The following is a 22,188-nucleotide window of genomic DNA, read 5'->3' on the forward strand; positions in this document are numbered from 1 at the left end:
CCCGGGGTTCGGTGGCGTCATCTTCGCGCGCCGCACCCGGAAGAGACGTGGCAGCGGAGATAATCCGAGCGGCCAGAGCTGTAGGAGGCAGAGTTAGAGCTACGGCTGAACGCAGTCCCTGTCCGTCCGCCCCTCGAACCACCGCTCGCGCCCATCGGGACGGGTGGTGCGGCAGATCAGTAAGACGAAGAATGGGGGTGGGGGTGTCTGTCGGGCGGAGGGGCGGGGCTCGAGGGGGTGGGGCCCAGGAGGGACCCTAGGGGCGGGGCCGGTGGTTTCGGGGAATGCTGCTGGAGAGGCCAGGCCCGGGGCTGGGTGCTGGAAGAATGTGGAGACACCGGAGGCTGGATTTGTGCAGGGGGCGGGGCTCTACGTGGGTTGGGGCGGGGGGTTAGAATTTGGCATAGGAATGAGACGTCGTCTTGGGAAGTTAGAAGTGGAAACGAACTGAGTGGGTGAGAACGAAGTGGCAGCCAGTAGAACCTGGCTTCCTACCAACTCAAGCCCATTCCCCAGGGTCGGTCATGGGACTTTGCAAGTGCCCCAAGAGAAAAGTGACCAACCTGTTCTGCTTCGAACATCGAGTCAACGTCTGCGAGCACTGCCTGGTAGCCAACCACGCCAAGGTGAGACATTGAGGACAACGACTGAGCAGAGCATTGGGTGGGCTGGCAATACTGGCTTCCTCCAAGTCCATGAGAAGTGCCGTGCACTCGAATGTAAGCTACACAGGGGCTAGAGCTTAGTTGATTTTGCTGACTGCTTACATCCCCAGCCCCTAAGACAGTCTTAGAACACAGTAGGTGCTGGGGCTGGGAAGGTGGATCAGTGGTAGAGCACTTGCCTTGCATGCTCAAGGTCCTGGGTTCAATTCCTCAGCACCACATAAGTAAAAAGCCGGAAGTGGTGCTGTGACTCAAGTGGTAGAGCGCTAGCCTTGAGCTGAAGAGCTGAGGGACAGCGCCCAGGCCCAGAGTTCAGGCCCCACGACTGGACCCAAAAAAAAAAAAAAAAAAGAACACAGTAGGTGCTCAGTAAACCAAAGGATGTGTCTTTTGTAGTGGTAGGGAGGAGCTGGAGCTCCAATTGTGACATTTCTCTCCCACTCCAGTGCATCATCCAGTCCTACTTGCAGTGGCTCCAAGATAGTGACTACAACCCTAATTGCCACCTATGCAACACACCGCTGGCCAGCCGGGAGACAACACGCCTCATCTGCTATGGTGAGACCTAGCTACCCCGCAGGGATCAGCATGGTCCCAGGAAACAGTGTGGTGACTACTTTTCAGGTCCCCTCTAGCGGTGGGACAATCCTTCAAGCCTGAAGACCAGACACACCCCCTACCCCCAGATTCTTTTTTTTTTTTTTTTTTTTTTTGCCAGTCCTAGGGCTTGAACTCAGGGCCTGGCACTATCCCTGAGCTTCTTTTGCTCAAGGCTAGCACTCTACCACTTGAGCCACAGCACCACTTCTGGCCTTTTTTGTTTACATGGTACTGAGGAATCGAACCCAGGGCTTCATGCATGCTAGGCAAGTACTCTACTGCTGAGCCACATTCCCAGACAAACGCCCCATTCTGTTCCCTTAAGGTCACTTTCCTGCTGTACAAACTTAGGTAACTCATTTTACATTTCTAAGCCTCAGTGGCTTTCTTAAGAATAAAGCTATTACATCTTTCCCTGCCAGTTCCAGAGTTGAACAAGAGCCAGTCAGGCTTGTGGAGATGGTTTTAGCTGTGAACTGACTGTGTGAAATAGCTAGCCATGCCCCTGGAGCTTTCAGGTCCTGTTGCTGAGTCTAAGACTAAATAGGAATTTCCCATGTAAAAGTTAGCTAAAGAGCTGGGCACCAGTGGCTCACACCTGGAATCCTAGCTACTCAGGTTGAGATCTGAGAATCACAGTTTGAAGCCAGTCTGCTCAGGAAAGTTCATAAGATTCTCATTTCCAATTAAAAGCCAAGGGCTGGGAAGATGGCTCAGCGGTAGAGCGCTTGCCTTGCATGCCTGAGGCCCTGGGTTCGATTCCTCAGCACCACATAAGCAAAAAGAGAAAAGCCGGAAGTGGTGCTGTGGCTCAAGTGGTAGAGCGCTAGCCTTGAGCTGAAGAGCTGAGGGACAGTGCCCAGGCCCAGAGTTCAGGCCCCATGACCGGACCCAAAAACAAAAACAAAAACAAAAACCAATTAAAAGCCAAAAAAGCTAGAAGTTGAGCTGTTCCTCAAGTGGTAGGATGCTAGCCTTGAGCAAAAAAGCTCAGGGACAGTGTCCAGGCCCTGAGTTCCAGCCCCAGGACCAACACAGACACCAAAAAAAGTTAGCTGAAGGGAGTCAACAGTCACATATGGCATGAACTTGACCTGAAGCTAGTATAAGAGCCTTAGCTTCATTTCAGCTGTGGGGTTTGAACTCAGGACTTATACTTGCTGGGCTGTTATTTTACTACTTGAGCCAGGCCTTCACTCCTGATTTTTAGCTGGTTATTTTGGAAATAGAGGATCAAACCAAGATCTTCCAAATCTCAACCTCCTGAGCAGCTAGGATTACAGACATGAGCCACTAGTGCCTGGCTTCAACATCTTTTTTTTTTTTTTGCCAGTCTTGAGGCTTGAACTCTGGGCCTGGGCTCCTTTTGCTCAAGACCAGCACGCTACCACTGGAGCTACAGTGCCATTTCTGGCTTTTTCTGTGAGTAATTGGAGATAAGAGTCTCACGGACCTTCCTGCCCAGGCTGGCTTTGAACTGCAATCCTCAGGTCTGAGCCTCCTGAGCAGCTAGGATTACAGGTGTGAGCCACCATTGTCTGGCTTTTTTTTTTTTTTAATTGTAGCTGATGCAACAGAGGCAGCTGCATGAATGCTTTCTCAATTTTTTTTTTCCTTGGATCCAGTCGTGGGGCCTGAACTCTGGGCCTGGGAGCTGTCCCTCAGCTCTTCACCTCAAGGCTAGCACTCTACCACTTGAGCCACAGCACCACTTCCAGCTTTTTCTATGTATGTGGTAGTAAGGATTCGAACCCAGGGCCTCATGCATGCAAGGCAAGTGCTCTACCACTGAGCCACCTTCCCAGTCCTGCTTTCTCAATTTGAGAATACATATATACTATCATGGATTTAATTTAATGTGCATTGTGTCCTATGTGTTCATTAGTATGTGTGGGTTAGTGAATGGGCAAATGTGTATATGAACATGAATGCAAGTGTGTTGTGCACATGCAAGGATAACACATAGGTAACAGGGCTTACTGGTAACAAACGTAGAAATACTGCTATGCATACAAAAGTATATGGGTGTTGTGGAGATCTAGGGAATGAAGCATGTGTTTATGTATTTATAAGCACAAAAACATTTGGGCCTATGGGTATGTGTATGGACATGTGTGTTTGTGTGTGTGTTTAGGAACCTTTAATGAAAGAATTATTAGTTAGTCATTAGTCCAAAGGTTGCGATGAGTGCAGGCCTAGAGAGGGACTCTGAAAGGCATTTTCCTCCTATTTACCGCTTGCGGAATGGCCAGTTTCATTGTACCTATCTTGATTACTTAGTAAAGAGGTAGGAAGATTGTGGCAAGGCTGGCCCAGGCAAAAGCTCGAGACTCTATCTGAAAGACAAATAGCATAAGGGAGTGTGGCTCAAGTGGTAGGGCACCTGACAGACAATGCAAGACCCTGAGTACTGCAAAAAAATAAATAAATTAAGCCTCAGGGAACACTGATAAAATGGACCTGGATTAAGGAGGGGAAAGAGAGGCCCTGGGCATGTGTATGTATCCATTCATTCCTGAAATTGGTTGGGGCCACTGCTGGCCAGGGGCCTGAAGAGACTCTTCTTCATGTCTCTCCTCCCTTACTCTACGGATCCTAAGATCTCTTCCACTGGGCCTGCCTCAATGAACGTGCTGCTCAGCTTCCCCGAAACACAGCGCCTGCTGGCTACCAGTGTCCCACCTGCAATGGCCCCATCTTCCCCCCAGCCAACGTGGCTGGCCCTGTGGCCTCTGCACTGAGAGAGAAGCTGGCCACAGTCAACTGGGCCCGAGCAGGACTGGGCCTCCCTCTGGTGAGAGTCCTATCTGTCTGATCATCTGTTGACCTTGGGCCTCACCTGAGCCTGATGGATGGGTAGGGGAGCACTGGGTAGGCTAGTGACCCAAACTCTTTCCTCCAGATTGATGAGGTGGCAAGCCCAGAACACGAACCCCTCAATTCTTCCGACTTCTCTGACTGGTCCAGCTTTAATGGTAAGTAGGGCCTCTACCTGCTTCCTGGGCTCTTGCCTCCCTGTTCCTCTGACAGCTCTCTCCCTGCCCCCAGCCTCCAGTCCCCCCAGACAAGAGGAGCGAGACAGTACTCCTGCCGCCCCAGCCTTCTACAACCAGGCTCCTCGGCCCCCTCCTTCTCCCAGCCGTCTGGAGCAGCACACAGTCATACACATGGACAGTCCAGAGCCCTTGTCTCATGGTGAGCCGACCCCACTTAAAGTGACTCTTCCTCACTCTGAGCATAGCCATTTCCTTCCCACAATTCCAAGAGGTTCGCTCAAGCTGGGAAGGCTGGGAGATCCCCCCTATCCAGGGCCCTGAGCCTGCTAATGCTGGTGTCTCCACCCCTGCAGCCCCTCGGAAGGTGTATGACACACGGGATGACAACCGAGCATCAGGCCTCCATGGGGATTGTGATGATGACAAATACCGCCGCCGGCCTGCCCTGGGCTGGCTGGCACAGCTGCTCAGGTACAGAGGCGTCAGGCGAGGTGGGATACCAGGAAGTGGAGGAGAGGCCTGAGGCTAGTGGATGCCAGTGGCACTTGTTCTGAGCCCTCATGGTATCCTAGGCCTCAGCTGAGCTGTATCTTTGCCTCCTATGGGAGAGTTGGTCTCAAGGCTCCTCCTTGCCTTCTGATCACCTTCTGATCTTTATAACTATCCCCGGTGCCTGATGCATTGCAGTTTTCAGAACAGTTGTGTGCCTGGTTTGAGCTGCACAGTCCCCTGAATGGTGGGTCATGCCTATGACACCAAGCCCAAGGATGGTCACCAGGGCTTCTCTGAGTGCCATAGGGCTGCTGGGGGCGTGGGCCTGACCTCACTTTCTCCTCATTCCCTCCTAGGAGCCGGGCTGGATCCCGGAAGCGACCACTGACCCTTCTTCAGCGGGCCGGGCTGCTTCTACTGCTGGGACTTCTGGGCTTCCTGGCCCTCCTGGCCCTCATGTCCCGCCTGGGTCGGGCTGCAGCTGACAGCGATCCCAATCTGGACCCACTCATGAACCCTCACATCCGTGTGGGGCCCTCCTGAGCTCTTGCTGTGGCTGGGCCAACCTAGGACCTGGGGTCCTGAGGAGGGAAGGCCGGAAGGCCTGGGGCTCTTCTTTGCTCGACTCCCTCAAGCCTGAGACACTAAGATCCCAGGCCCAGACCAAGCCTACCGGAGTGTGTTCAGGCTGGGCCTGGAGTCCCATAGGTCAAGCTTTTGTCTTAACCTGCCTCCCCCTGAGTCTCCAGCCTCCCACCCACCCCTTGAAGGACCAACAGGTGCAAATAAAAACAGACTTTATTTAAAAAAAAAAAAAAAAGCCACCCAAGCAGCCTTTTCTTCTCCCTTCTTTCAGCCCTGTCCCCAGGCCTCAGTGGTTCTCCTCCCGGTATTGGATGGACAGAAACTCCAGAGACAGACGGTTGAAGAACATGATTCCATTGAGCACTAAGTAGAGGAGAGGACCCATAAAATCCCAACACTTCAAGACTAGCCCTCATACTAGTGATACTAGTGTCCCCCTCCCCTCTCCCCCCCCCCCCCCCCCCCCGCCAACTCACTCAGGCTGATCATGGCAAACCATTGGAAATTCTTGTTCTCTGCCATCTCTGCAAAGAGTGACCCCATAGCAGCCCAGCAGATGCTGATCACATGGGAGAACTGTAGGCCAACCCAATAGGAGAGCGGGCCCCTGACACAACGGGCAAGTTTCCATCCACCCCCACCCCTGCCAGCCCCTCTGCTGCTGCCCGGCCTACGATCAGGACGATTGTGTACTGGAAGCTCATGCGGTCGTAGTGGTGGGTGAAGTAAAAGTTGTTCAAGTCACTGGCAAAGACACTCAGGTGGATGAAGAAGAGCCCCAGGGAAACCGCACTGAGCGACATTCCTTGGGGGAAGTAGAGCACAGCGAAGCGGTCCCGCCACCGCATAGCGTCCTCAGTGCACCACCCTCAGTGGGGACACAAGTCTGGCGGAAAACTGAAGGAAGCAGGCACTCTCCAGGAAAAACGCAGCAAAACCCTGCCCTTCTGTACTGGAGTAGCAATGGGATTCCAGAGCCAGGAGAACATTGGATGGAGGAGCCAAGATTCTAGAACACAATCTGATTCTAGCAAACAACCAGAGTGCATCATGGGTAGCTGGGAGTGCTCTGGATTGTGGAGTGCCTCGTGCGTGGCTGGGAGGACTCCGGTAGAACAGACCCGTGGGGACTCTGGTGTTGGCAAGGAGGTGGCAGCCGTGTCATCCTACCCTCTGCATGTTGTGGAGTCTCAGCAACCCTGCAAAGGAAGCATGGGCTCCTTGTATGGATGCAGGATGAGCTTAGAAACATTGAGGGTGACCAGATCCAGGGCTGCAGCAAGTGGTGGGCAGGTGAGAGATGAGGACCCAGGTGGAGAACACAAGGCATGCTCCGGTGAGAGATTTATACCAAATCCCAGATTATCCCTATGGGGTAGAACTAAGGGGAAAGAAGAAACAATATATTATCCACTGTCCTCATACCGTTATGCCTCTCCCTCCGCAGTTCACTCCCTAGGTATGGCTTTTCCATCCTCTCCCCAAGTGTTCCTTTGGACCAGTGCTGGCCAGCTTTTCCCTCCCTCTATCTCCAGATTCTCAGCCTTTTCTGTGTGCATACTTCCATCACACCAGGGGTTCCATGAGAACGTGAGGGATGCTGGCTTTAAGCCTATTTTTTGTTTGTTTGTTTTTGCTTTTGCTTTTTGTCAGTCATGGGGTTTGAACTCTGGGCCTGGGCGCTGTCCCTGAGCTCTTCAGCTCAAGCCAAACTCTGTACCACTTGAGCCACAGGGCTACTTCCAGTTTTCTGGTAGTTAATTGGACATGAGTCTCACAGACTTTCCTGCCCAGACTGGCTTTGAACCATGATCCTCAGATCTCAGCCTCCTGAGTAGCTAGGGTTACGGGCATGAGCCACCAGCACCCAGCTGCCTATTTTATTCTTGATGCAGGTAGATTGTTTTACTTGGGCTTTCAGAGCCAGTGAGCCACAGTGAGTTCACTCTGAAGATTCATCCTACCCAAAGCTGGGACAGCAGGAACAGATACAAACCAGGAAGGAGGAAATTTCCTTTATAGACCTGTGAACTCCAAGGCAGTCAACAGAAGGCAGAAAATGGCATGATGTATAGGGACACATAAGTTCCTGGGAATGAAGTAGGAGGAGAGGGACCACCATGATACCCCACTGCATCCCAGAAGTCTCCTCCTGAACAGCAGAATTAGAATCTGCAATCACTGCCCCACTCTGCCATCAGTCAGAACACTTCCTCAGCCCCCTCACACTAACCTTATCATTAGGGTCCAGTTCACTCATTTGGGGACTAGGAATAGAACTCAAGGCCTTGAGCATGTCAGTCAAACACTACTACAAAGCTAAGCTATGGTTGAATATCTGGTTTGTTCCCTGACCTGTACAGCAGTATAATCCCCAAAGTCTCACATTATTTGGGCTATGGTGTTTAGAAGAGAAGTCTTAAGGAAGTGACTGGATTAGAACATTTGGGTAACAGCCCTATGGTTGAATCTTGGTGGCTTTAGGAGACCACATAGATTCAGAGGTGCACAGGTAGTATGATGTCATGGAGGGGGTCCTTGACAAAGCCTGTGCCATGCTATTTGGACTTCCAGCATCCACAATAAACTATAAAGTATAAAGTAGCCCTCTTTAGGTATTTTGTTAAAGTAATGAAACATTAGTCCACTCTAAAGGGATGATGCCCCAGTGTCTAGCCATGGTCCCAGCAAGTGTTTGCCTCTGAACTCTCATTTAAATACAGATGAACTTTCTCAACTCAGTGTTATTTCACATACGATTCAAGTAACATATGAATTGTAAGGAAAAAGACCACCAGCAGACTGGGGACGACCTAAATCTTCCTGTAACTTTTCCTCTACAGAGGTGACCCTTTCACCAATGTATTAAGTCATAAGCCCAGATGTACATATCCATGCCTAATTTTTTATGTCTAAATGTTAAAACATTAAAAACTGGCCAGGTGTCAATAGCTCATGCTTGCAATACTAGCTACTCAGGAGGCTGAGATCTGAAGAACATGGTTCAAAGCCAGCCCAGGCAGGAAAGTCTACGAGACTCTTATCTTCAATAAACCACCAGAAAACTGGAAGTGGTGCTGTGGTTCAAAGTGGCAGAGGAGGGGCTGGGAAGGTGGCTCAGTGGTAGAGCGCTTGCCTTGCATGCCTGAGGTCCTGGGTTCGATCCCTCAGTACCACAAAGTGGCAGAGGACTAGCTTTAGCTGAAGAGCTGAGGAACAGCACTCCGGCCCAGAGTTCAAGACCCAGTACCAACAACAAAAAACTCATATCATGGGCTGGGAAGGTAGCTCAGCAGTAGAGTGCATGCCTTGCAAGCATGAGGCCCTGGGTTCGATTCCTCAGCACCACATAAACAGAAAAAGCCAGAAGTGGCGCTGTGGCTCCAGTGGTAGAGCGCTAGCCTTGAGCTGAAGAGCTGAGGGACAGCGCCCAGACCTAGAGTTCAGGTACCATGACCAGCAAAAAAAAAAAAACAACTCATATCATCTGTACTACCAATAATTTTTGACAAGTTCAAAACCTGATATATAATCTGATATATAAACACAATGAATGTATAACTAAAATTAATTTACCAATGAAGAGTGCCCTCTCAGTAAGATTACAATACAAGATCTTGAGGGCCCACACATGAATGAACATTTGAGGAAGCATGTTAAGAGCACAGCAATGTTGCTCGTGTCTGTAATTCTAACTACTTGGAGAGTTAGGAAGACTGAGAGTGGGAGGACCATTGCTTGAGCCCAACTTGTGCAGAAGTTTGAAAGACCCCTTTCTCAACCCAAAGCTGGGGGCAGTGATAAGTTGCTATCAACCTAAATTACATGGGAGGCTGAAATTGAGAGGATTGTAGAGCAAGGTCAAGACCTGAGGTAGGAATAAATCATAGAGAAAATTAGGCCTGGTGAAGGCAACTCAAGGAATTTAGAAACAGAAGCACTATCTTTGCTTCTAAGAGAGACAACAGGATGCATTCCTTTCCTTAGCATTTGTTTGGTGGCAGAATGCATACCTTTCTGAGAGAAATGCCCAAAAAAGAACCAGAGTAGTAGACAAGCAGGAACTTAGTGTAACACCACCAAGAATGATTGAGAGCAAAGATAACTATCTGCATAATTTTAAGTCAGACCCTCTGCCACTATCATATAAATACCCCCGATGCCAGGGAGATCTGTCTCCCCTTTGAGAGTACCCCACACTCTGTTAGAGTGTGCCTCTGCCTTCCTGACTATCTGCTTGCCTACTTGCTTACTTACTCAATGAAGCTCTGCCAAGTTTTCTTCTCATTATGACTTGCCCAGAAATTCTTGTTCTGCAATGGAAGTCAAGGACTCTTAAGTGAAGAGACCCTACTTTTGGAGGGAAACTTCACAAACTTGCACTTGAATCGGGTGACAAACCCAGGCAGAAAAGTCAGTGAGACTACATCTCAACAGAGGGAAACTAGATGCAATGATGCACACCTGTTATCCCGGCAACGACGGGAACGCTAAAATAAATGGGCAGATCACAGTTCGAGCACACGTCCAGGCGGGCACTCTGTCTCCAAAACCAAACAAAAAAATGGTATGAGGAGCCCAGAGCCTTCCCCCCCCCCCCACCGATGTGTCACAGATAGTTGTGCAGGCAATCCTGGTGCAAGTGAGAGAGCTGGGTTTTGAAGAAACCCGCGCCAGCGGCGGCCTGCACACCTGCATTCAACCCTGCGGGGAAAGCTTGCTGTTTCGTTTTAGGAAAATTAATTTCAGTGTCGGTCTGAGCACACGTACCGAGGGCCTCTTCCCTGCGGGTCTGCAGGGTTGGAGAGGCCCTAGCTCTGGGAGGACAGGAATCCAATGCAGCTCCACAACGACTTCCCACTCAGGACCGGAGCTCCAGGAACGGCTTTGCTCGGAGGATAGGTGTCCGGAACTGTGGTCTCGTCGGACCCGGAGTTGCAGGGGGGAACGTTTCACCTGAAGGACCGGCTCGTTCCCACGACTTTATGGCTCCCGGAAGTGCGTCCTTCCCTCCCTCCTCCTCCCCAGCCTCACGTCCGTGGGCTGCGGATGGGGCGATGGCGGCGGCGGTGCCGGCCACTGGGCCTGGCCTGGGATCCGGGCCTGGAGAACCCCCGGAAGGGCTCGAAGCGGAGGCTCCGGAGCGTCGGAGGAAGGCGCACGGAATGCTGAAGCTTTACTACGGCCTTTCCGAGGGGGAGGCGGCGGGACGCCCCGCGGGGTCGGACCCCCTGGACCCGACTGATCTCAATGGGGCGCACTTCGACCCGGAAGTGTATTTGGACAAGGTGTGTTCAGCGATGGGGTGGGGGGTTTCCCGACCCCCGATATATCTCAACTTCCTTTTCTCCCTGGGGTGAGAGAAGCAGAGCCCCAAAAAAGGAGACTACCCTTGGCCAGGAAGTAGGGGTAGAACTGGAGTGTAAGGGGGCGTGGGCAGGTTTGGACTGGCCTGAGGATAAACAGGAGCTCTCGAAGCTGATGCTCTGATAGGCCCGCGTGGGGGGGGCGTGGCTCCGGCCCCAACGGGCCCCGGCCGAAGCTTAAACCTCAAAAGCTGATATTTGAAAACAGGTTCAAACCTAGTAACCCCCTGAGGATACCGCTGGTAGCCTTCCCACGTTTGGGATTGGTGACAGGAGAGGAGTGGATCAGCGTTAATTACACTGAAGACCTCTCCCGTTGGGGACAAGGCTGGGGGGACTTTAGGGAGCACTAACACTGAACATTAACCGCTGTACTGTAGCTGAGGAGAGAATGCCCCCTGGCCCAGCTGATGGACAGTGAGACGGACATGGTGCGGCAGATCCGGGCTCTAGACAGCGACATGCAGACCCTGGTCTACGAAAACTACAACAAGTTCATCTCAGCCACAGGTGATCCCTACTAAGATGCGTCCCTCACAATTTTACATGCCCCATTCCTCCCCGTCTTGTGAAAACAGCAGAAATGTAGAGGGAGAAGACACACGTGCCAGACCTGCCTTGACATTCAACTACTTATCACCTCTGTCTCTCTAACGGGACCCAGACACTACTCAGTGTCAGACAACTATGGGGAAGTAAATAACTGCTCCTAAAGGGTTGTTTTAAAGACCAAAGGAGATCAAGGATAAAATTAAATTTGTACCTAAAAGAATCTGTAGCCGGAGCCGGGCGCCAGTGGCTCAAGCCTGTAATCCTAGCTACTCAGGAGACTGAGATTTGAGGATCTTGGTTCAAAGCCAGCCAGGGCAGGAAAGTCTGTGAGACTCTTATCTCCAATAAACCACTAGAAAACCGGAAGTGGCACTGTGGCTCAAGTAGTAGAGCGCTTGCCTTGAGCTGAAGAGCACAGGGACAGTGCCCAAGCCCAGAGTTCAAGCCCCACGACTGACCAAAAAAAAAAAAAAAAAGAATCTGTAACCAGGCTCCAGTGGCTCATGACTATAATCCTAGCTACTCAGGAGGCTGAGATATGAGGATCATGGTTTAAAGCCAGCCTGCACAGAACATCCGTCAAACTATTATCTCAAATAAAGCACCAGAAAACCGGAAGTGGCTCTATGGCTCAAGTAGTAGAGCGCTTGCCTTGAGCTGAACTGCTGAGGGACAGTGACCAGGCCGAGTTCAAGCCCTATGACTGACAAAAAAATAAAAATCTCTGACACCAAAGAAACCACAATGAGACCTTTAAAAAAAAAACAAAACTTTATTTTATTCATTTGTATGTGTGTGTGCATGTGTGCCTGAACTCAGGCTCTACCACTTGAGCTGCCTTTATTACTGGTTTTTTTTTTTTCCTCGTCAATACTGAGGTTTGAACTCAAGACCTTGAGCCTTTCTTGCTTGGCTTTTTTGCTCAAAGCTGGCACTTTACCACTTGAGCTACACCTCTACTTCTGGCCTTTTGCCAGAAAATTGGAAATAAGAGTCTCTCTGACTTTTCTGCCCTCGATGCCTTTGAACTGAGATCTTCAGATCTCAGCCTTCTGAGTAGTGAGCCACCAGCGCTTGGCTCACAATAAAATTAACTTTCTTTTGTGTGTGCTAACTTTCATCTCTGGTCCAAATCTAACTTGAGAGTGGCCTTGTCACTCCCTTCTTTCCTTCTTCCTCATTCTTTCCTCCTCCTGTCCCTAATTAAGCAAAGAGAGAAATATTATAACATTAAGAGTTACAAAGCCGGGGCTGGGAAGGTGGCTCAGTGGTAGAACGCTTGCCTTGCATGCATGAGTTGGATTACTTAGCACCACATAAGCAAAAAAGAAAAAAGCCAGAAGTAGCATTGTGGCTCAAGTGGTAGAGTGCTAGCCTTGAGCTGAAGAGCTGAGGGACAGGGCCCAGGCCCAGAGTTCAGGCCCCATGACCGGACCACAAAAAAAGAGTTACAAAGGCAGGGCATCAGTGGTGAGTCCTGTAATTCTAGCTACTAAACAGGACTCAGATCTGAGGATCATGGTTTGGAGCCAACATAGTCCATGAGACTCTTATCTCTAATAAACTACTCAGAAAAAGCTGGAAGTAGCACTGTGACTCAGGTGGTAGCATGCTAGCCTTGAGCACTAAAAGGCTTAGGGACAGCACCTAGGCCCTGAGTTCAATCCCCAGCACCAGCAATAAATAGTTACAAAGTCCCATGCAAACACAACTATTATGTTGTACTAGAAAGTGTTTGGCATTGGCGGCTCACACCTGTATTCCTAGTTACTCAAGAGGCTGAGATTTGAGGATCATGATTCAAAGCCAGCCCAGGCAGGAAAGTCCCTGAGACTGATATCCAGTTAGCCACCAGAAAATCACTTGTGGAGCTGTGGCTCAGTATGGTAGAGCACCAGCCTTGAGCAAAGGAGCTCAGAGATAATGCCCAGGCCCTAAGTTCAAGACCCACAACCAACAAAAAAGAAAACATTTGGCTGTTATTCAGACCACTTTCTGTCCTATTTTAAGGAAATGCACTTAAGACTTGAGCAATAATTTTGGACCCACACATACATAGTTCTGGAGGCAAACCCAAGTTTGACTGCATTCCATGGGAAGCACTGTGGGGTTATGTCTTCACCTGTGTCACTGCTGCAGGTATGGTGACATGTACTCAGGATTGTTCTTCTATCTGGTGTGAAGCAGTTTCAGTGATCAGGCACTTTGTTTGCTAATGCTAGCATCAGAAAACAATTTTCTGGGAGCCAGTGTCTCATACCTGTAATACTAGTTACTCAAGAGGCTGAGATCTGAGGATTGCAGTTCAAAACCAGCCTGGGTAGAAAAGTCCCCTAAGACTCTTATCTCCAATTAACCACTCCAAAACAAAGTGGCTTTGTGGCTTAAGTGGTAGAGCATTAGCCTTGAGCACAAAGAGGTTCAGAGACAGTGCCCAGGCCCAAAGTTCAAGCCCTACGATCAAAAAAAGAGAATTATATACTGAGAATTTTCTCATAGGAATTTTGTAATCATTACATGTTTCTATTTGTTGGAATATACAGATTTGTGTGTATATGTGCATGCATGTGTGTGCATGCACGTACACACATGCTGTATATGTGCGGATTACTCCTGGGACTTGAACTTGGGACCTGTGTACTGTCCTTCAGCTTTTTTTGTTGTTGGTGGTGGTGGTTATGGGGCTTGAGTTCAGGACCTCGGTAATGTCCCTGAGCTCTTTTGCTCAAGGCTAGTGTTCTACCACTTGGAGCCACAGTGCTGCTTCCAGTTTTCTGGTGGATAATTGGACATAAGAGTCTCATGCCCCAGCTGGCTTTGAACTGTAATCCTCAGATCTCAGCCACTTAAGGAGCTAGGATTACAGACATAAGCCCCCAGCACCCAGTTCCTTCAGCTTTTTTGCTCAAGGCTAGCTCTTTGCAGTTTGAGCCACCGCTCCATATCTGACTCTTTAGGAGTTGATTGGAAATAGGATCTCAGCCTCCTAAATATATGGGATCACAGGTGTGAGCCACTGGTGCTAAGCTGGCAGAATGCTTTGATACTTAGCTCTTGCTTCACTGGGAAGGTGTGGCTTTTAACATTTTTTTCTTTTTTTTTTTTTTTTACTTCCAATCATGGAGCCTGATCTCTGGGCCTGGGCGCTGTCCCTCAGCTCTTCAGCTCAAGGCTAGCACTCTACCACTTGAGCCACAGCGCCACTTCTGGCTTTTTCTGCTTATTTGGTTCTGAGGAATGGAAACCAGGCCTCATGTATGCAAGGCAAGTACTCTACCACTGAGCCACCTTCCTAGTTCCTTAACATTTTTTTTTTTTTTTTTTTTGTCGGTTGTGGGGTTTGAACTCTGGGCCTGAGCACTGTCCTTCAGCTCTTCAGCTCAAGGGGAGCGCTCTACCACTTAAGCTACAGCGCCACTTCCGGTTTTCTGGTGGTTTATTGGAGATAGGAGTCTCACGGTCTTTCCTGCCCGGGCTGGCTTTGAACCGTGATCCTCAGATCTCAGCCTCCTGAGTAGCTAGGATTACAGGCGTGAGCCACCAGCGCCCGGCTATTAACATTTTTTTCTAAGAACAGAAAAATGGTAAAGTAGAGTCTGAAGTCTTATATTTATTTAATATATATTCAGTAGCAAGAGCTGTTTTGCACATTGAGATATAGCAATGAGCTATCCAGACAACACTCCTGCCTTCTGAAACCCACATTTTAGTTGGAGAACCAAATAATTAATGAGTCCACAAGTAAAAGTAGCAGCCAGCCAGATGCTGGTGGTTCATACCTGTAATCCTAGCTACTCAAGAGGCTGAGGTTTGAGGATCGCGGTTCGAAGCCAGCTTGTGCAGAAAAGTCCCTATGAGACTCTTATCTGCAATTAACCACTCATGAAAACAGAAGTGGCACTGTGCCTCAAGTGGTAGAGTTCTAGCCTTGAGCACAAAGAGCTTCAGGGACAGCACCAGGACCTGAGTTCAAGCCACACAATTGACAAAACATAAAAATGGTAGCAGCCAGTGCTACAAGAAAAACAATAAGGATAAAAAAGTAATGGTGGGCTGGGTGCAGTGGCTCACGCCTATAATCCTAGCAACTCAGGAGGCTGAGATCTGAGGATCCAGGTTCAAAGCCAGCCTGGGCAGGAAAGACCGTAAGACTCTTATCTCCAATATACCACCAGAAAAAACCGGAAATGGCGCTGTAACTCAAGTGGTAGAGTGCTAGTCTTGAGCTGAAGAGCTGAGGGACAGTTCCCAGGCCCAGTTTAAGACCCACGACCAACAACAACAAAAAAAGTAATGGTGTTGGGAGGGTATCTTTAGCAAAGATGAGTACAGGATGGCTACTCTGGTGGAGAAGGAAGAAGTGGAGCGGGAGAGGGAAAGAATGAGACAAGAGAACACATCTGGTATTTCAAATGCAACAGGAAACCAGGAAGTTAAAGGGCAGGATTTGGTACACATAGGTAGGGTAAGGGTAGTGGGGACTAAGTTAAGGAAGCACTTGTAGGTGGGTGTGCTCATTGGAGGTTCACAGCTGAAATCCTAGCTGCAAAGGAGGCTGAGATTTGAGGATTGTGGTTAGAAGCCAGCCTGGCAGGAAAGTCTGTGACACTCATTTCCAATTAAGTACCACAAAAGCTGGAAGTAGAGCTGTGGCAATCCTAACCTAGAGCAGAAAAGCTCAAGGACAGTACCCATGGGCTGGGATGTAGTGGCAAAGCGCTTGCCTAGCAAGTACAACGTCCTGGGTTCGATCCCCAGTACCAAAAAAAAAGAGAAAAGACAAAAAAAATATTAAAAAAAAAGAAAAGAACAGCACCCAGGCTCTGAGTTCAAATCCCAAGAACAGTACACACACACACACACACACACACACACGTCCCTTGGTCCCCTGTCTACTCCGTTGAGACTGGACTACAGGATAGGGAAGATGGCAGAATACCTGTTAGTAGGCTACTGCAGCGCTCCAAACACTGTGTTGATGGCCTGGTCCAGGGCAGCTATAGTGGAACTGTCAAGATTTGTTTGAATATTAACCACAGGACATACATCGATGGAATTCTGTGATATGTAAGAGAGAGGAGAATTAAGAATGTCCCTGTCAAGTGGAGCTGCCAATTAGAAGAATCTAGAGTTCAAGGCATATGGAATAAGATGGGTGATCCCTAGGGAGGGGGTATGGAGAAGATTGGATTTACTACATAGATTTAGATCTATTATTAAATATTTTCAAAGAATATTTAGAAGAAATCAAGTCTAAAGGAAGAAATTGGGCACCAGGGGCCCATACTTATAGCCCAGCCAGCTTAGGAGGCTGAGACCTAGAGGATTGTGGTTCAAAACCAGCCCAGGAAGAAGGGTCCTCAAGACTCACATCTCCAAAATAACCAGCAAAAATTCTGGCTGGATGGCTGGGAAGGTGGCTCAGTGGTAGAGCTCTTGCCTTGCATGCATGAGGCCCTGGGTTCGATTCCTCAGCACCACATGAGCAAAAAAGAAAAAAGCCTTGATCAGAAGGCAGCGAGATGACATTACCTAGTAATCAGAGGAAAATACATTATCAACCAAGAACTGCACACTGAACAACCACCATTTTTTAAAAATAGAACAGATTAGAACATTCCTAGAAGAACCCAAACTTGCCTTTGCCAAGCAGTAATAACTATTAGGTAAATATAAAGCTTATATATATGGAATATGAGCTCAGCTGTCTGAGTGGTAGAGCATTTGCCTAGCCATAAGCTCCTCCCCCCAAAAAACTAAAATTTTTGTGTTTGTGTATATATAATTTACTTTTTGGGCTTTTAGTTTTAGTTCTCCAGCTATCTTACTAAGGATCTTGGAACCTCTGCCCCTTGGGTAAAGGGAATATATTACTGTACTTGGGTATATATTTAATAAAAGAGGCAAAACACTTGTATACTAAAGTATAAAACATTGATAGGAATTTAAAGATACATAAAGATCTCATGTTTTGTTTTTTTTTTGGTTGGTTGTGGGCCTTGAACTCTGGGCCTGAGCGCTGTCCCTGAGCTTCTTTTGCTCAAGGCTAGTGCTCTACCACTTCAGCCAGAGCTCTACTGCCAACCTATTTTTGAGTGGTTTATTGGAGATGAGAGTCTCATAGATTTTCCTGCCCAGGCTGGCTTCAAACTGTGATTCTCAGATCTCAGCCTCCTGAGCAGCCATGATTATAGACATGTGCCACCAGAACCTGGTAAGAAGTTCTTATTTTAAGATATATTTGCCATGTGCCGGTGGCTCACACCTATAATCCTAGCTACTCAGGAGGCTGAGATCTGAGCATCTCGGGTCAAAACTAGCTCAGGCAGGAAAATCCAGGAGACTCTTATGTCCAACAGAGCCCTAGAAAACCAGAGGTGGCCCTGTGGCTCAAGGGTAGAGCATTTGCCTTGAGCTGAAGAGCTGGGGGACAGCGCCCAAGCCCAGAGTTCAGCTCCCACAACCCCCCAAATAAAAGATACAATATTTTAGCTGGGCGCCTGTGGCTAAGGGAGCCGCTGTTGCAAGGCAGTGGATTTCTCTGGCCATCTGCCCTGGGCACAGGTGTGTAAACGCCTGCTGAGCACGTTGACTCTTTCTCCAGCCATGCTATAATCATACCCTCACACACCGAATTGTGGGTGTCGGTGAGAGTGCTTCCATCCTGGGCCCGGGCTAATCGCTGCATATCCACCGTCAACTCTCCATCTCCTTTTTCTCCACCTTGTCCTCCCAAGACACCATCCGGAAGATGAAGAACGATTTCCGGAAGATGGAGGACGAGATGGACCGGCTGGCCACCAACATGGCGGTGATCACCAGCTTCAGCGCCCGCATCAGCGCGACGCTGCAGGACCGCCACGAGCGCATCACCAAGCTGGCAGGTGGGCGCCCTCCGAGGGGCGGGCCTGCTGGGGTCCTCCCTGGGCCCTGCGGCTCACCCCCCGCCCTCCCGTCCCCCAGGGGTGCACGCGCTGCTGCGGAAGCTGCAGTTCCTCTTCGAGCTGCCCTCGCGCCTGACCACGTGCGTGGAGCGGGGCGCCTACGGGCAGGCCGTGCGCTACCAGGGCCGCGCACGCGCGGTGCTGCAGCAGTACCAGCACCTGCCCTCCTTCCGCGCCATCCAGGACGACTGCCAGCTCATCACGGCCCGCCTGGCCCAGCAGCTGCGCCAGCGCTTCAGGTGTGGGGCCCTGGGCCCCGGGCGCCGTCCCCCTGCTCTGTAGATCCTGCGTGGTCGGAAGGGGGTGTGTGGGGGGGGTGCTGCCCCTCACTGCCTCTCCCTCCCCGCAGAGAGGGCGGCTCCGGGGCGCCCGAGCAGGCCGAGTGCGTGGAGCTGCTGCTGGCGCTGGGCGAGCCGGCCGAGGAGCTGTGTGAGGAGTTCCTGGCGCACGCCCGCGGGCGGCTGGAGGAGGAGCTGAGCAGCCTGGAGTCGGAGCTGGGGCCCTCTCCGCCTGCGCCCGACGTCCTGGAGTTCACGGACCGCGGGGGCAGCGGCTTCGTGGGCGGCCTCTGCCAGGTGGCCGCGGCCTACCAGGAGCTGTTCGCCGCCCGGGGCCCCGCGGGGGCGGAGAAGCTGGCCGTCTTCACGCGGGAGCTGGGCGGCCGCTATTTCGCGCTGGTGGAGCGGCGGCTGGCGCAGGAGCAGGGTGGCAGTGACAACTCACTGCTGGTTCGGGCCCTGGATCGCTTTCACCGGCGCCTGCAGGCCCCCGGGGCCCTGCTGGCCGCGGCTGGGCTCGCAGAGGCGGCCACAGAGATCGTGGAGCGAGTGGCTCGGGAGCGCCTGGGCCACCACCTGCAGGGCCTGCGTGCGGCCTTCCTGGGCTGCCTGACCGATGTGCGCCAGGCACTGGCTGCACCTCGCCTGGCTGGGAAGGAGGGCCCTAGCCTGGCCGAGTTGTTGGCCAACGTGGCCAGTTCCATCCTGAGCCACATCAAATCCTCTCTGGCTGCTGTGCACCTCTTCACCGCCAAGGAGGTGTCCTTCTCCAACAAGCCCTACTTCCGGGTATGCACCATTGGGTTTGGGTCAGTCATGCCACTGGTTGGCTCTCCAATGCCTATGGCTAGTCTTTTACTAATGCTTTGGGAACTCGGGACAGGCCTCAAGGTTCTAGGCAACCAGGTGGGGCTTTAGGGTCTCAGGAGGCACAATCTGGGGGGGTGGGGGGTGGGGTCAGGGAAACTCAGAACATTGGTTCCCTGCAGGTGGGCTAACAGGAGAGGGACGAGGTTCCCCAAAGCACACACCCCCCCCCACCCCAATGCATGGGCCACTACCTAGAGGAGAGGCTGGCTGTTTATCTGGACTGCTTCTCACAGGGTGAGTTCTGCAGCCAGGGAGTCCGTGAGGGCCTCATTGTGGGCTTCATCCGATCCATGTGCCAGACAGCCCAGAGCTTCTGCGACAGCCCGGGGGAGAAGGGGGGCGCTACCCCACCTGCCCTGCTCCTGCTGCTCTCCCGCCTCTGCCTGGACTATGAGACGGCCACCATCTCCTACATCCTTACACTCACCGATGAGCAATTTCTGGTGCAGGTGAACTGGTTCATGGGGGACACAAGGGGCTGCTGCCAGGAGCACAGGAAGCTGGGTGATCACATGGCCAGACTCATGTCCCATTCCACCTTCCATGTGACACAAGTTAGGGGCAGCTCCTGGTGAACAGTAACCCTTGAACTGGCTCTGGTACCCATAGTTGCTGTCCTCTGCCTCCCCGGTTCAGGACCAATCCCCAGTGACGCCTGTGAGCTCACTGTGTGCGGATGCCAGGGAGACAGCACGGCGGCTGCTCACCCACTATGTGAAGGTGCAGGGCCTGGTCATATCACAGATGCTGCGCAAGAGTGTGGAGACTCGGGACTGGCTCAGCACCCTGGAGCCCCGCAATGTGCGTGCTGTCATGAAGCGGGTGGTGGAGGACACAACCGCTATCGACGTGCAGGTACTGTCCCAGGCTGGCCAGTGGAGCCCTGCTGCAGGTGGGGGGGTGTGGGGAGCAGCCCTCCAGGGATCAGTGCAGCAGGGGCCTAGCAGTGCCTGTATCCCTGACCTTAATCCTCCTCATCTCGGACTGGCGTCATTGCCCCATCTCACCAGTGATGAACTGGAAGCCCCAGGATCACCCAGAAGGCTGGGCAGAGCTGACGATTGGGTCTTGAGTCTTTGCACCCCTTTCATGCATGAAGAGCAGAAAATGTACACACACACTTTTCTTCAACTCTCTCATTACTGCACTGAAATCCTTGCTAAAACTTCCAAACAGAAAAAAAAAAAAAGCGGGGTGCCAGTGGCTCACACTTGTAATCCTAGCTACTCAGGAGGCTGAGATCTAAGAATCATGGTTCAAAGCCAGCCCGGGCAGGAAAGTCTGTGAGACTCTTTATCTCCAATAAACCACTAGAAGACCAGAAGTTCAAGCCCCACAACCGACCAAAAAAAAAAGAAATAGGATTGTTTCTCAGAGACACACTCTTATGTCTTGCCTTTGCTTCTCCCACTACCCTGGTTTTGCAAATGGTTTCTGCAAATAGAGATTAATCTATGATCCCAGTCTTCTGGGTAGCTGGGGTTACTGGTGTGAGCCATCATGGTGCTTGAACTCAGGTCTCATGCTTTCTCAGTATTTTTCTGTTCAAGTCTTGTGCTCTAGCACTTAAGCCACAGCTTCATTTCCTACCCTGTGATTCTTCTACCAAGTAGATAACTAGCATCCTCTGCTGAGACTCCAGGACACCTGATTGGACCGGGCTTTAGTGCTCTGGCCTTGCAATGCCTCTTTGATACCACCAGGTGGGGCTCCTATATGAGGAGGGAGTCCGCAAGGCTCAGAGCAGTGACTCCAGCAAGAGGACCTTCTCAGTGTACAGCAGCTCCAGGCAGCAGGGCCGCTATGCACCCAGCTACACACCCAGGTATGGCTAGTAGGGAGGCCCCAGTGGATGAGCAGAAGAGGATGTTGTGAAGTTGGACTCTGATTCTTTGTCTCCCTCATCCAGTGCCCCGATGGACACCAACCTCTTGAGCAATATCCAGAAGCTGTTTTCTGAGCGAATTGATGTGTTCAGCCCTGTGGAATTTAACAAGGTCTGACCTTATAACCCAGGAAGCTTGGCTGGAGCAGCCGCATACCAGTCCATGAAGCCCCCGAACCCTGTCTGTACCCAACAAGGGGGTAGAGAGATCCTAACTCCCTAGTCTGTGTCTAGGGTTGGTTCTAGATGGACTAGAGTGTTACTACCAGCCAGGGTGATGACCTAAGTGTGTCTCTGCCCTGGCCCTCTTGTCCATTAGGAGATGTGCCTACCCCAGCCCAAGCTCAGGGATCTGGTTTCTCCCTTTCACTCAGTAATGCTTCTATCCCATGTCAGTGCTGCCCTCTGATGCCTGGGCCCTGGGAATTTCTGCTGTATCCACCTTTGTCTCAGGTGTTAGATACTTCCCCCACCCCATGCAGCTACTGAGCTGCATGCATCCCTTTGTCCCCTCCTGCAGGTGTCGGTGCTGACTGGCATAATTAAGATCAGCCTGAAGACCCTGCTGGAGTGTGTGCGGCTGCGCACCTTTGGGCGCTTCGGGCTGCAGCAGGTGCAGGTGGACTGCCACTTCCTGCAGCTCTACTTGTGGCGCTTTGTGGCAGACGAGGAGCTCGTGCACCTGCTGCTAGATGAAGTGGTAGCTTCTGCTGCGTTGCGTTGTCCAGACCCAGTGCCCATGGAGCCCAGTGTCGTCGAAGTCATTTGCGAACGCGGATAGGCCCAGCTGACACTGTGCACCAGGCTATTCCGGCCACATCTCCTTGGTTCCAGGTCTCGTCCTGGCAGCCCTTCCCGGCTGCGGGTGCCAGGACGTGCCTAATAAATGTGTGTGGCTTCCTCCTCCCTCTCACTTGCCGGGGCGGGGCCTTCTGGGGAAGGGACGTCGCGATAG

General features: G+C 51.2%; 3 protein-coding genes across 5 annotated transcripts; 2 read left to right on the top strand and 1 right to left on the bottom strand.

Annotated features, from left to right (window-relative positions):
* The first annotated feature begins 24 nt into the window (after nt 1-24).
* On the top strand, nt 25-5,604 carry LOC138818664 (zinc finger protein-like 1). Its single transcript, XM_070009643.1, has 8 exons — nt 25-179; nt 517-626; nt 1,112-1,223; nt 3,866-4,059; nt 4,168-4,240; nt 4,314-4,460; nt 4,615-4,732; nt 5,110-5,604. The coding sequence occupies exons 2-8, from the start codon at nt 525-527 to the stop codon at nt 5,294-5,296; spliced, it is 933 nt and encodes a 310-aa protein (XP_069865744.1). The 5' UTR covers nt 25-179; nt 517-524; the 3' UTR covers nt 5,297-5,604.
* Nucleotides 5,605-5,613: 9 nt separating this feature from the next.
* LOC138818665 (cation channel sperm-associated auxiliary subunit TMEM262-like) lies at nt 5,614-10,313 on the bottom strand. 3 transcript variants are annotated; one of them, XM_070009645.1, is made up of 6 exons: nt 10,109-10,313; nt 9,803-9,878; nt 9,596-9,651; nt 6,013-6,719; nt 5,815-5,914; nt 5,614-5,701 (listed from the first exon to the last, which is right to left on the bottom strand). In XM_070009645.1, the coding sequence occupies exons 4-6, from the start codon at nt 6,184-6,186 to the stop codon at nt 5,625-5,627; spliced, it is 351 nt and encodes a 116-aa protein (XP_069865746.1). In that variant the 5' UTR covers nt 6,187-6,719; nt 9,596-9,651; nt 9,803-9,878; nt 10,109-10,313; the 3' UTR covers nt 5,614-5,624. The 3 variants fall into 3 exon arrangements, with proteins under 3 accessions (XP_069865746.1, XP_069865745.1, XP_069865747.1); XM_070009644.1 differs by lacking the exon at nt 9,803-9,878; XM_070009646.1 differs by lacking the exons at nt 9,596-9,651; nt 9,803-9,878.
* Nucleotides 10,314-10,337: 24 nt separating this feature from the next.
* Nucleotides 10,338-22,133, top strand: LOC138818661 (vacuolar protein sorting-associated protein 51 homolog). The gene is made up of 10 exons (XM_070009638.1): nt 10,338-10,626; nt 11,085-11,214; nt 17,994-18,140; nt 18,220-18,439; nt 18,550-19,267; nt 19,582-19,797; nt 19,985-20,203; nt 21,052-21,173; nt 21,258-21,345; nt 21,754-22,133. The coding sequence occupies exons 1-10, from the start codon at nt 10,396-10,398 to the stop codon at nt 22,012-22,014; spliced, it is 2,352 nt and encodes a 783-aa protein (XP_069865739.1). The 5' UTR covers nt 10,338-10,395; the 3' UTR covers nt 22,015-22,133.
* Nucleotides 22,134-22,188: the final 55 nt, after the last annotated feature.

Source organism: Dipodomys merriami, unplaced genomic scaffold (genome assembly GCF_024711535.1).
Source record: "Dipodomys merriami isolate MVZ:Mamm:240054 unplaced genomic scaffold, mDipMer1.0.p SCAF_78, whole genome shotgun sequence".
NCBI classification, from domain to species: domain Eukaryota; kingdom Metazoa; phylum Chordata; class Mammalia; order Rodentia; family Heteromyidae; genus Dipodomys; species Dipodomys merriami.